The sequence below is a fragment of the Aethalodelphis obliquidens genome, unplaced genomic scaffold (genome assembly GCF_003676395.1).
Source record: "Aethalodelphis obliquidens isolate GAN/ISIS:26980383/991018 unplaced genomic scaffold, ASM367639v1 scaffold9, whole genome shotgun sequence".
In the NCBI taxonomy this organism is placed as follows: Eukaryota; Metazoa; Chordata; class Mammalia; order Artiodactyla; family Delphinidae; genus Aethalodelphis; species Aethalodelphis obliquidens.
In genome coordinates this window covers 36,762,514-36,777,393 of record NW_020837953.1, presented here as the reverse complement: position 1 = coordinate 36,777,393, position 14,880 = coordinate 36,762,514, and the positions used below count along the sequence as shown (strand labels likewise).

The following is a 14,880-nucleotide window of genomic DNA, read 5'->3' as shown; positions in this document are numbered from 1 at the left end:
AAGACACAATAGCTGAGAACTTCCCTAACCTGGGAAAGGAAACAGTCACCCAAGTCCAGGAAGTGCAGAGAGTCCCACACAGTCCCACACAAGAGGAAGACACCAAGCAAGACACACCATAATCAAAATGACAAAAATAAAGATAAAGAGAGAATATTAAAAGCAAGGGAACTCCCATAAGGCTATCAGCTGATTTTTCAGCAGAAACTCTGCAGGCCAGAAGGGAGTAGGACGATATATTTAAAGTGATTAAAGGGAAAAACCTACAACCAAGAATATTCTACCTGGCAAGGTTCTCATTCAGATTTGATGGAGAAATCAAAAGCTTTACAGACAAGTAAAAGCTAAAAGAGTTCAGCACCACCAAATCAACTTTACAACAAATGTTAAAGGAACTTCTCTAGGCAAAAAAAGACACAACCAGCAACAAGAAAACTACAAAATAAAAAAGCTCACTGGTAAAGGTAAACACACACTAAGGGTAGGAAATCATACATACATAAAGCTAGCAGGGAGGTTAAAAAGACAAAAAAATGTAGTCAAGTCATCTATAACCACAATAAGCAGTTAAGGGATACACAAAACAGATGTAAAATATGATATCAAAAACAGTAATCATGAGAGGAGAAGACTAAAAATGTAGGGGTTTAAAAATGCATTTGAGGGACTTCCCTGGTGGTCCAGCGGTTAAGACTCCGCGCTTCCACTGCAGGGGGCACAGGTTCAAGCCTTGGTTGGGGAACTAAGATCCTGCCTGTCGATCTCATGTGCTGCATGGCACAGCCAAAACAAAATACATTTGAAATTAAAAGATGAGCAACTTAAAACAATCATGTATATATACAGACTGCTAACCACAAACCAAAAATCTACGATAGATATATACACAAAAAAGGAAAGGAATCCAAACGTAACACTAAAGATAGTCATAAAATCATAATAGAAGAGAGCAGAAGAAGACAGGCAAAAAAAAAAGACCTACAAAACAAATAAAAAACGAGTAACAAAATGGCAGTAAGAACATACATATCAATAATTATCTTAAACATAAACGAACTAATTGCTCCAACCAAAAGGAATAAAGTGGCTGAACGAATACAAAAATTAGGTCTACATATATGCTATCTACAAGAGACTCACCTCAGATCTAGAGAAACACACAGAATGAAAGTGAGAGAATGGAAAAAAGTATTCCATGCAAATGGAAATCAAAAGAAAGCCAGAGTAGCAATACTTATATCGGACAAAATAGACTTTAAAATAAAAACTGTTACAAGAGACAAAGAAGGACACTACATAATGATCAATGGATCAATCCAAGATTAAGATAAAGAATTCAAATACATATGCAACCAACATAGGAGCACCTCAATATATAAGGCAAATATTAACATATAAAAGGAGAAATCGACAGTAACACAATAATAGTAGGGGACTTTGACACCCCACTTACATCAATGGTCAGATCATCCAAACAGAAAATCAGTAAGGAAACACAGACCTTAAATGACACATTAGACCAAATGGACTTAACTGATATATAAAGGGCATTCCACGTGAAAGGAGCTGAATACATTTTCTTTTCAAGAGCACATGGGGCATCCTCCATGATAGATCACAGGCTAAGCCATAAAACAAGCCTTGATAGGGTTAAGAAAACTGAAATCATATCAAGCATCTTTTCCAATCACAATGCTCTGAGACTAGAAATTAACTACAAGAAAAAAACTGCAAACACATGGAGGATGAAAAATATGCTACTAAACACAAACACATGGAGGAAAGAAAATATGCTACTAAACAACCAATGGATCACTGAAGAAATCAAAGAGGAAATTAAAAAATACTTAGAGGCAAATGAAAAAAAAAAAGCTGAACCTAGGGGATGTGGCAAAAGCAGTTCTAAGAGGGAAGTTTAGAGCAATACAAGCTTACCTCAGGAAACCAGAAAAATCTCAAATGAATAACCTTACTAAAGCAATTAGAGAAAGAAGAACAAACAAAACCTAAACTTAGTAGAAGGAAAGAAGCCATAAAGATCAAAGAAGAGGGCTTTCCTGGTTGTGCAGTGGTTGAGAGTCTGCCTGCTGATGCAGGGGACACGGGTTTGTGCCCCGGTCCGGGAAGATCCCACATGCCGTGGAGCGGCTGGGCTCATGAGCCATGGCCGCTGAGCCTGCGTGTCCGGAGCCTGTGCTCCGCAACGGGAGAGGCCACGACAGTGAGAGGCCCGCGTAACGCGAAAACAAACAAACAAACAAAAGATCAAAGAAGAAATAAATGAAATACAGACTAAAAAACAAAAAAAGATCAATGAAACTACAAGCTGGTTCTTTGAAAAGATAAACAAAATTAATAAACCTATAGCCAGACTACCCAATAAACAAAGGGAGAAGGTCCAAATCAATAAAATCAGAAGTGAAAAAGGAGAAGTTACAACTGATACCACAGAAATACAACAGATCATAAGAGACTACTACAAGCAACTATACACCAATACAATAGACAACCTAGAACAAATGGACAAATTCTTAGAAAGGCACAACCTCCCAAAATTGAACCAGGAAGAAATAGAAAACACCAACAGACCAACTACCAGTACTGCAATTGAATCAGTAATTTAAAAACTCCCAAAGCAAACGTCCAGGACCAGATGACTTCACAGATGAATTCTACCAAACATTTAGAGAAGAGTTAGCATCTATCCTTCTGAAACAGTGCAAAAAAACTGCAGAGGAAGGAATACTTCTGAACACATTCTATGAGGCCAGCACCACCCTGATACCAAAATCAGACAAAGATACTACAAAAATAGAAAATTACAGGCCAATATCACTCATAAAAATAGATTCAAAAATCCTCAACAAAATACCAGCAAACCAAATCTAACAATACATTAAGAAGATCATACACCATGATCAAGTGGGATTTATCCTAGGGATGCAAGGATTTTTCAATAGCTGCTAATCAATCTATGTGATACACAACATTAAAAAATTGAAGAATAAAAACCATATGATCATCTCAATAGATGCAGAAAAAGCTTTTGATAAAATTCAACATCCATTTATGATAAAAACTCTCCAGAAAGTGGGCATAGAGGGAATATACCTCAAAATAATAAATGTCATATATGACAAACCCACAGTTGACATCATACTCAATGGTGAAAAGCTGAAAGCATTTCCTCTAAGATCAGGAACAAGACAAGAATGCCCACTCTTGCCACTTTTATTCAACACAGGTTTGGAAGTTCTAGCCACAGTATTCAGAAAAGAAAAAGAAATTTTAAAAATCCAAATTGGAACGGAAGAAGTAAAACTGTCACTGTTTGCAGATGACATGATACTATACATAGGAAATCCTAAACATGCTACCAGAAAACTACTAGAGCTCATCAATGAATTTGGTATAGTTGCAGGATACAAAATTAATGTGCAGAAATCTGTTGCATTTCTATACACTAACAACGAACTATCAGAGAAATTAAGAAAATAACCTCATTCACCAATGCATCAAAAAGAACAGAACATCTAGGAATAAGCCTACCTAAGGAGGCAAAGACCAGTACTCTGAAAACTCTAAGACACTGATGAAAGAAACTGAAGATGACACAACAGATGGAAAGATATACCATGTTCCTGGATTGGAAGAATCAATGTTGTTAAAATGACCATACTACCCAAGGCAATCTACAGATTCAATGCAAGTCCTGTCAAAATACCAATGGCATTTTTCACAGAACTAGAACAAATAATTTTAAAATTTATATGAAACACCTAAGACCCCAAATAGCCAAAACAATCTTGAGAAAGAAGAACAGAGCTGGAGAATTCATGCTCCTTGACTTCAGACTGTACAAAAAAGCTACAGTCACCAAAACAGTACAATACTGGCATAAAAACAGACACATAGATCAATGAAACAGGATAGAGAGCCCAGAAATAAACCCAAGCACTTACGGTCAATTAATCTATGACAAAGGAGGCAAGGATATACAATGGAGAAAAGACAGTCTCTCCAATAAGTGGTGCTGGAAAAACTGGACAGCTACATGTAAAAGAAATAAATTAGAACACTCTCTGACACCATACACAAAAATAAACTCAAAATGGATTAAAGACTTAAATGTAAGACCAAACAGTATAAAACTCCTAGAGAAAAACACAGGCAGAATACTCTTTGACATACGTTGCAGCAATATTTTTTGGGGATCCACCTCCTAAAGTAAAGAAAATAAAAGCAAAAATAAACAAATTGGACGTAATTAAACTTACAAGCTTTTGCACGGGAAACCATCGACAAAATGGAAAGACAACCTAGTAAATGGAAGAAAATATTTGCATATGGTATGATGGATAGGGCATTAATACCTAACATAAGTAAACAGCTCATACAACATGACATCAAAAAAAAAACAACCCAACTAAAAAGTGGGCAGAAGAACTGAATCAAAAAGAACACAAATAACAAATATTGGTGAGGATGTGGAAAAAAGGGAACCCTCGTACACTGTTGGTGGGAATGTAAACTGCTGCAGCTATTGTGGAAAACAGTATGGAAATGCTCTCAAAAATAAAAACAGAACTATCATATGACCCAGCAATTCAACTCCTGAGTATATATCAAAAAAAGAAAAAACATTTATTCGAAAAGATACATGCACCCCAATGTTCATAGCAGCATTATTTATAATTGCCAAGATACAGAGGCAACCTAAGTGTCCGTCAAAAGATAAATGGATAAAAAAGATGTGACACACACACACACACACACACACACACACACACACACACACACCCCGGTATCTACTGAGCCATAAAAGGGAAATGAAAATTTTGCCATTTGTAGCAACATGGATGGACTTAGAGGGCATTATGCTAACTGAAATAAGTCAGATAAAGACAAATACTGTGTGATATCACTTATATGTGGAATCTAAAACATACAACAAACTAGTGAATATAGCAAAAAAGAAGCAAACTCACAGATATAGAGAACAAACTAGTGACTATCAGTGTGGGGGGAGGGGCAATATAGGGGTGGGGCAGTGGGAGATACAAAACTACTGGGTGTCAAGTATGTATTGTACAACACGGGAAAATAGTCAATATTTTGTAATAACTGTAAATGGAAAGTAACCTTTAAAAGTTGTATAAAAATTTAAAAATTAGATTTGGCAGTTTAAAAAGTAAATAAAATTCATTTCTCTTTACATAACCTATATTGTTTCTACCCAAAGAGAGGCCACCATCATTTACTGTCTATTTTAAACGTGTATATGACAGGATGCTTCATTACAGAGGTAATTGTAGACAGGAGGCCAGCAACTATGGCCCAGGGGCCACATGCCTATTTTGGTACTTCCCATGAGATAAGAACTTTTTACATTTTTAAATAGTTGGGGGAATTTTAAAAGAACAATATTTCTTGACATATGAAAATTACAGGATATTTAGAAAGTTTTATTGGAACAGCCACAGCCATTCATTTACATATTGTCTATGGCTGCTTTCATGCAACAATATCAGAGTCGAGTAGTGGTGAAAGAGACAGCTGGCTGCAAAACCAAAAATGTGTACTATCTGGCCCTTTACAGAAAATGATTGCTGACCCTTATTGTAATCCACTGAGAGAAAGCCAGAGACTCCAAATAGTTATACAAATATAAGCAAGATGCTGATGTAATTTACTGTTATCATAAGAGGCTATTTGAACGTTTCACATTTCATTATTTATATGTTATATGTAACTGACTTTTCGAAGTCCCATTCAATGACTTTAAAACAGCCATTGTAATAAATACCACATGTGTTTAACATATACAAACCCTGGGGATAAAGAAGTATTGCCCCCAATTGAGAAACATTATGAAGATTAGGAAGTAAAAAAATAAATGGCACCAGGAAAAAGGACCAAAACATACTTCTTTCATAAATGGGAGAGAATTCTCCTACACGCATTCTTTAGAAAGGTGTGTATGTGAGTGTATGCATGCGCACACATGCGCACACACACTCACATGTGTGGATTTTCCCCCCGGCATCTATCACATACAAAGCATTGAGAACCCACTGGTGATTAAAACAGAAAAATCCTTAGCTTCTGGAGCTTATATTCTTTCAAGGGAAACATATTAAAGAATAAACCTGTACACACACAGAGGAATATTATTCAACCATAAAAAAAAAATGAAAGCTTGCCCTTTGCAATAACATGAATGGACCTTGTGGGTATTATACTAAGTGAAATAACTCAGATAGAGAAAGAAATGCCGTATGAGCTCACTTATATGTAGAATTAAAAAACAAAACAAAACTCATAGAAAAGAGAACAGATTGGTGGTTGCCAGAGGTGGGGGGTAGGGTGGGAAAAATGGGTGAAGGGGATCAAAAGGTACAGACTTCCAGTTATAAAATAAATAAGTCATGGGGATGTAATGAACAGCATGGCAACTCTAGTTAATAATACTATATTGCATATTTGAAAGCTGCAAAGACAATAGATCTTAAAAGTTCTCATAAATAAAAAATTGCTTTTTGTAACTGTGCATGGTGACAGCTGTTAACTAGACTTATTGTGGTCATTTTACAATTTATACAAATATCATTATGTTGTACACCTAAAACTAATGTAATGTTTATGTCAATTATACCTCAGTAAAAAAATAAATAGAGGGGCTTCCTTGGTGGCGCAGTGGTTAAGAATCCGCCTGCCAATGAAGGGGACATGGGTTCAAGCCCTGGTCCGGGAAGATCCCACATGCCACGGAGCAACTAAGCTCGTGCACCATAACTACTGAGCCTGAGCTCTAGAGCCTGCATGCCACAACTACTGAGCCTGCGTGCCACAACTACTGAAGCCTGCGCGCCTAGAGCCCATGCTCTGCAACAAGAGAAGCCACAGCAATGAGAAGCCCACACACTGCAATGAAGAGTAGCCCCCGCTCGACGCAACTAAAGAAAGACCATGCAAAGGAATGAAGACCCAACACAGCCAAAAATAAATAAATAAATAAAAATTTTAATAAATAAATAAAAAGAATAGACAGAGAAGCAAGCAGAAGCAAGGAGATGAGTAGGAAAGTTACTGTTGTTTAGGGGAGATCAAAGTGGTTTAGAGGATAACAGTAGCAGTGGAGATGGTGAAAATGAGCCAGATAGGACTTGCTGATATAATGGTGTGGAATATGGAATAAAGATTTTTGTTTTTAATTAAAAAATTTTTTTTGGCTGGGTTGGGTCTTCGTTGCTGCGCGCGGGCTTTCTCTAGTTGTGGCAAGCAGGGGCTACTCTCCATTGCGGTGCGCAGACTTCTCACTTGGGTGGCAAGTGAGTAATTCTTAAAACAGAAAAAAGAACAAGAGGGAGTAGGGAGAGGAAGGAAAATATATAGCTCATTTTAAAATTTTAAGTGATTTTACTTCACCACCCCTTTGGAAGTAGACAATTATGGAAGCCTTGCCTATACAGTCGTCCCTCAGTATCCATGGGGGATTGAGTCTAGGACAGCCCGTGGATCCCAAAAGCCTCAGGTGCTCAAGTCCCTTATATGAAAAGGTATAGTATTTGCATTTAACCTCCCAGGTACTTTAAATCATTTCTATATTGCTTATAATACCTAATACAACATAAATGCTCTGTAAATACTTGCCAGTGCATGGTAAATTCAAGTTTTGCTTTTTAGAACTTTCTGAAATTTTTTTTCCTGAATCTTTTTCATCCCTGGTTATTTGAATTAGCAGATGAAGAACCTGTGGATAGGGAGGGCTGACCGTACAACACCATACACTTATTTTTACCCTGCAGGGTCCAAAATGACTTTCAGGAAGCTGGCACATTTCTTAATGTGAAAACGTTCCTTGTGCCTCACTGCTATCAACAACAGAGATATAGCTGAGAGACTTTGATGCTGAGGGAAAGTAAAAATGTTCCCTTCTTTCCAACTTAAATATTTAAGGACTAAAAGGGAACTCTGAGATTACTTAGTATAATCCCTCATTTTACATATCAAAAAATAGGCGTTTAAAGGGCTTCACATTCTGACCCAAGGTCATAAATCTAAGTGACAGAGTGGAGACCAACCAGCATCAAGTACTCTAGTATTCTGTCCATTCATGCACCTCTGTCTGTGTACTATGATCATCTGAATGGGCACATATATTACACATATTTCTGTATCTTTAATACATCTGAGATATAAAATCTCAAGGAGTTATTCCACAGATCATTTTAAAACTCAGGAAGCAGGACAATTTTAAATTCAATCTACTCTTCAGGACAAAAACAGAAGCAGCAAAAACCTGTTTCTCCTCTCCATTCTCCTCCTCCAATGCAGTTTCTCTCAATTAACTCTTCTTAGCTTGCCTGCTTGCCAAAATCATTCATTATCCCCCTTTTCAAACATCCATGTACACTCCATGTTATGTTTTACTATAAATCCCAGTATCTAAGCTTGAAGAATCACCTCTGATTCTTCCCTCTCTCTAACTCCTAGGGGAACCATGCAATGTGTTTACCTGGACAGTACTGGTTTATGCCTGTTGTCCCAGCAAAATGATTAATAGCATCCCCATTCATTTCTAAAACTGCCCCAATTGCGATGATAAATTATAGGGTTACCCTTTTTATAATCCTTACTTAGTAACCAATTGCTGAATATTTCTCTCACTGGCTTCCTCTCCTTCAAATGACTTCCCAATTTATCGCTAGAAATGGTAACAGTCTCCCTTCACTCAATTTCCCACCTCCATGTGCCTTTTTGCACATGCTGCCACTCTGCCTGGAATACCCTTCTCTCTCTTTCCATTTTTGTGAATATCAATCTGGGAACTCAGCCCAAGTGGCATCTCTGCTGTGAAGCCTTCAAGACTCCTCCAGTCATTCTCTGTGCCTTCTGAAATAACAATAATTGCAATACTAATAACAGATAACATTTGTTGAATGCTCATTGTGTCCCAAGCTTAAGCAATTTTAAGTATTTATTTAATACTTATAATAACTCTATATGATATTTATTTCCCTTGTTTTTTAAAATGTGGAAGCTAAAGTTCTAGAAGATAAGTAATTTGGCTAAAGTTACAAAATTCAGTTGTGGAACTAGGACTTGAAACCAAGTATATCTGATTCTAAGCCAAACCTTTAAACCTCTCCCCTGTACTATCTCACCTGTACCAAGTACCATTAATAGGTTTCTGTGATCCAACACATTTGAGCCTGTGCTATAAATATGACCCACTTGGTCGTCTCTGTGCTGTAATAATTCTCAGTATACATTTCACAGGAGGATCGGTCATATATTAGTAAGTATCCTCTGTCTCCCTTGAAGAGACTGGGATGAGCTCAATGATAGGGAAAGGGCTTTGCTATTCACATCACATGCAGTTGGGACTCAAAGCAGGTACTCCGTAAGGCCAAAAGCAATACAGTATTTACTATTTAGTCATAAATTCTGAAAAGGGTTGTCTCATCTGCAGTCTTACTTACTAAGACTGTGGTCTAGGATCTATTTAGAATTAGGCCAAGGCTACAAACCAGCAGTTTTTAGGTTAAACCTGAAGGATCTTATTTGGCTGGCATAGTGCTATTCATTAGTAGAATTAGTTGCCGATTAAAACTCGCAGATTGATTTCTAGCTTCTTTTGAAACATTGGGTCAACATTTTTACATGACATAACAATTAGGCATTAATGATTGCTTCCCCTAACCAGGGATATCCTCTCCTACTCTATGTGCACCACTCTCCATGAATTTCTAGAAAATGAAGCCAAGTGTCGGTTGCCATCATCACATTTGCGCTGTTGTTGTTCTTAAGAAGAAAATGAAATATTTCTAGTACATATGTCTGTTAAGAGGCTATTTATTCATTCCATGAATTTCATGCATTTGGAAAGACAACAGATCGGTAAGTGTGGATTTAAATGCAAACTACCTAATAAAATAAACTGATGCTTCAAGACAACATTACACCTCAAAAAGAACTACCAACATTATAATAATTGACTGATGACCTTTATCAAATAAAAATGTACATTTAATGGGCTTTATGATTACACATACATTCGTATTCAGGCCTGGGATCCCTGGGGAAAGATAAAAAGCAAAAGGATTCCTGTGACTAAGGACAGAGAGATAACCAGAAGAGGGTAGGATCAAGCTTGCTAAGATTAAAGAAAAACAAACCAGCCCACAGGGAATTAAAATGCAGAAAGATATACTAATATATATTCAAGTTGAGAATTTAAACACAAATCAACAAAAGGTTGTCAGCTACACAGTTGGACAGTAACAATATTTTAATTAATGTGGGAAAATACAGACCAAAACTGAACTGCCCCGATCGACTAATCCTAAATTTTCGCTACAGTATGTTCCCACCTAACAGAGCACATAAGTGAATAACTTAAATGTGTATATGGTGCTTGTCCCATGTTTACGTACAGGGACAAGATTAAGTATAAGCCCTGTTCAATCATTCTAGATTTGGAATATCCCTGGGGAAATAATAGGGAATGGTGAAAAGTCCTATTAACAATCATTAATATAACCTTACAATTCATATATCTAGATGGTTACATATTATACTTAGCTAGATGATGGAAGACTGAGATAAAAGTCAGCCAGAGAGTATCATCGTTTCCAAGTGAAACACATCATTATACAAAGTCCCAAGTTTTAGGTCGACTCAAAATTCACAGATTTTCAAGGGGCTCTAAACTTAGACATCTGTTTGTGAGCTCAATTTTTAAATAACTTTTTTTAAACCTATACAGTACTACTAAAATCAAGTCAATAGTCTGTCATTCTGAAATGCCTTATATTTGATCATCCATATCACTTGTTTCGTAAACTGGGCTCTGAGAAGTACCTCACCAATCGGCCACAAGAGGGGGAAGCAAGCAGATTCCTAGACCTTAACAACTTTGGTTATGTCTGTTTTATATGCTGAGCATTCACTTTAGATATTTTGAAGATTTGAAATCACTCTTCTCCTCTGAATGGTTTAGCAGAATTTAAAGTAACCCCATGATGAAATCAAAATTCTGTCAAACTTGGGGCGGGGGGGGCGTCCATTTTCTATTATAGTTTGCTAAACCTCAGCTTCTCCTGGAAAGCCTTGATGTCTAAAAGCAAGAAAGTGAACTCTTAGACGATCACGATAACCACATTCTGCAACAGGAACAAAAAGGTGTTTGACATAACTTGTTAATAACCTTTGTAAATAATTAAAGAAGACACCCTGCACTCAAGAAGCTCATTTATGTACTACTAAAAAGTAAGAGGTATACCTATAATACATTTAAATATGCTCTGAATAACACAGGCAATCATCTCAAACACAGTTCAATAAAAATGTTTAAGTTCTCAATTTTAATGTTTATATTATCACAGAGTGTAGCGTGTAACTCCTAAGACTCCATATCGAAAATATAAAATACTCATTTAATGATGAGGATTCCATAGGAATGCAGCTCCTTTTGGTACCATGCAATAATAGTTCATTAGGAAGAGTGGCAGCAGCTATGCTCTGAATGTGAAGACAATACAGAGAAATATTACCAATAAAAAGTTGGAAGTTTTAACAGTTTACAAAGAGAAACAACATGTCTGTTTAAATATCATTTAGATATTCGAGGCTATGAGACAACTGACAGAAAGGAAAAGTACAGTCAAGTGGCTATAGAAGAAAGAAGAGCTCAGTAGAGGTTAGTGAACAAAAAATACACCTCATCATCCATCATGGCACATTCTGTCTTACCTGAGGAGGAGTAGGTGTGGATGTGGGTCTCCCTATGGGTGGAGTAGGATTTCTGCTGCCACCTCCAGACATAATCTCCTCTGTTATGTCTTTACCTCCCTGGTTTGGATCTCGAATTCTTATCTATAAGGTTACAAATAAGATGGCATATTTATAGATGGGTGCCTGTGTAGTAGATTTATAGGCATATGATGTATAAAGATGCAAACTGGGAAATCTCTCAGACATCACAGTTGACAATCACCACATCTGACTTGATTTCAATCACGGAACCAGAGGAGGCCATTCAGAAGAGTTTAGGCCATTAGCTCTGCCTTGAATTAATTAGCACAACAAGCTAAAATGAAACCTAGTTGGAAAAATTTCTAGGTCAAAAAGGCAAAGTATTAACACTTGTCTTTTAAGCAATGCCAAATTCACTGATTTTATTTATAATGCTTAACATAAGACAAGATTCATAAAAGAGTTTTAAAATATGGAAGTTACTATCTAAAGTTTTAAAGCCCTTAAATGGTTCTCTAACAAAATGTACACTATCCATATCCTAGGACTCAGAAACAGGGATTTATGCTGCAGATAACCTTGTATATGCATGTAAAGATGCTCACTGCAATACTGTTTTTTTTCCCAGCAAAGACACAGAAAGATTCTAAAGGCTGATCAAGAACATAGTAGTTAAAACTTTACGCTACAATATGTGGAACCTAGAAAAATCGTACAGATGAACCGGTCTGCAGGGCAGAAATAGAGACACAGATGTAGAGAACAAACATATGGACACCAAGGGGGGAAAGTGGCGAGGGGCGGCGGTGGTGTAATGAATTGGGAGATTGGGATTGACATATATACATTAATATGTATAAAATGGATAACTAATAAGAACCTGCTGTATAAAAAAAAAAAATTTATGCTACATCCTTACAATTAAATACCAAACAGCCAGTAGAAAAAATGAAATTGATCTACATGTACTAATATGGAATGACTGTCAAGATGTATTGGTAAATGAAAAGATGCAAGATACAGAACAATGTGTATGGTCTTCTTTTAATTTTTTTGAAGGCTACCTATGCATAGACATCAGTGGAGATGGTGCTATAATGGAGGTGGAGTACCTGGGTCTAGGCCTTCCATCCTAGGACAGTGCTGAAAGCCCCCCTCTGCTTGTCATTAAGTCCAGAGCTTATCAAGCTAGCCTTGGCTTCTTGAAAATGTCAAAGAATTCACTGATAAAACCATTTGTATCTGGAAGCTTTCCTGGGAGTAAGTCTTTATTAAGATTTCTACTATCAGCTATTTTTTCAGGTATAGAATCTTATGCTTACTATAGTTTTTTGGGTTTTTTAAAATTAATTAATTTATTTATTTATTTTTGGCTGCACTGGGTCTTCGTTGCTGTGCATGGGCTCTTCTCTAGTTGCAGTGAGCAGGGACTACTCTTCATCGCGGTGCACGGGCTTCTCGTTGCAGTAGCTTCTCTTGTGGCAGAGCACGGGCTCTAGGTGCACGGGCTTTAGTAGTTGTGGCACACAGGCTCAGTAGTTGTGGTGCACGGGCTTAGTTGCTCTGCAGCATGTGGGATCTTCCAGGACCAGGGCTCAAACCCGTGTCTCCTGCACTGGCAGGCGGATTCTTAACCACTGCAACACCAGGGAAGTCCCCTACTACAGTTTTATGTACTGTTTTACAATTCATTTATTCTACTTTCTTCTTCAGTAACATCTATTAATACCGTGTTCCATTTTCATTATTTTCTTTATTAATTTTTCTGCATTCTGAGAGTGTTCTTCAAGTCCAACATCTACCATGCTGTGTCAACGTTTCCACAGCAGTTTCTCAACTGTAGTGTCATGATACATTGGCATGTCATGGTTATTATGATGTGTGCACAAATAATTTGTCTCTGATAAAAAAAGAACCAAAGTTCTGAACCTCATTAATTTTTATTAAATGAGAGTACTTGCAAGAGTATTGCTATGATCTCACTCCCACCTATTTTATTTGTGTGAATGTGGGAACCTCTTATAAACATCATTCATTTTGTGTGTTCTGATGGATAAAAGATTGCAAGCCACTCTTCTACAAAATATTCTGCAGTGCGTATTTCATATTACTGTACTCCAATTCTCTTGGGCCTGCCTGAATAGATAGAGGCAAAGTCTCTGTAATTTATTTAAAACAATTACAATACATTTTCTAAATTCTGCTTTCTGTTTCTTAAAATAAATATATTCTATAGGAAAGATTTTTCTTGCTGTCCTTAATACTATGCCCGTTTTCTCTTGTGCTATTTTTCCCCTGTCAATTCATATTTGAATACAGAGCTGACTAGGACTAGAGTTAAAGGACAACAAGGATGTGAGAACCGAGCTCAAATTCCTCCCACTGAGTGAGACTTTAGAAGATTAAAACTTCCTGTTCTGGAGCTGGATGGCATGTTGTCATTTAGCATAGCTAGCTCAGTGCATGTTGAAAATTGATATTAAGCAAAGGGTACTTGCAATGTCTAATTATCTGCCCATACAAATCCTCCAAGTCTAGTGGTGAGGATATAAGGGAGGAATAAAAATTGGCAGTCATTTGGGAACTGAGGTGAATAATTATCACAGCTGTGGGTAAACTTATTTGATAAGTAAATGGACATTCAATTTTAAAGTGAGAAAACTTAATGAAGATCTCTTACTGTTTTTTTCTCTCTCTTGGCTGGAGGGGGCTGCTGCTGCGTAGGCACTATGATAGGTGCTGACTGATACACTGGCTGACTTGGGTAAAAAGGCGCTCCTAAAGAATTAGAAAAGAATGAAAAAAAGCATTCAGTTATTTTGTCAACCACTATAAGACTAGTAATGGCACTGTAAATCTAGACAATTAGTTAAAAAAAAAAAAAGTAACAGACAAAAATAAGCATTCGTCTTGCTCAGCTCTTTCCCCCAGCTCCCCTCCAGCTACTGAAGTGGTCAAGGAATGATTCCCAAACAGTCATAAGCATCTATCTTTTCTTCAGCATCCACTATAAAAACAACTAAATAAGCAACTCCTGCAGACTGCCACCAGAGTTACTGCTTAAAAAAAAAATCTATCCTGGGGGCCCACTGCCTCCAACCGTGATTCTCAAACAAAGGT

The 14,880-nt window shown here is 37.0% G+C and overlaps 1 protein-coding gene across 16 annotated transcripts in view; it reads right to left on the bottom strand.

Moving 5' to 3' along the window:
• Positions 1–14,880, bottom strand: part of EIF4G3 (eukaryotic translation initiation factor 4 gamma 3) — a 369,011-nt gene that overhangs the window by 143,110 nt on the left and 211,021 nt on the right. For 15 of the 16 annotated variants that reach the window (XM_027109874.1, XM_027109876.1, XM_027109872.1 and 12 more), the window contains 2 exons: positions 14,441–14,538; positions 11,758–11,880 (listed from right to left, as the gene is read on the bottom strand). In XM_027109874.1, coding sequence (XP_026965675.1) covers positions 11,758–11,880; positions 14,441–14,538 — 221 coding nt within the window. The remainder of the gene's footprint in view (positions 1–11,757; positions 11,881–14,440; positions 14,539–14,880) is intronic. The other variant, XM_027109877.1, reaches the window with a different exon arrangement.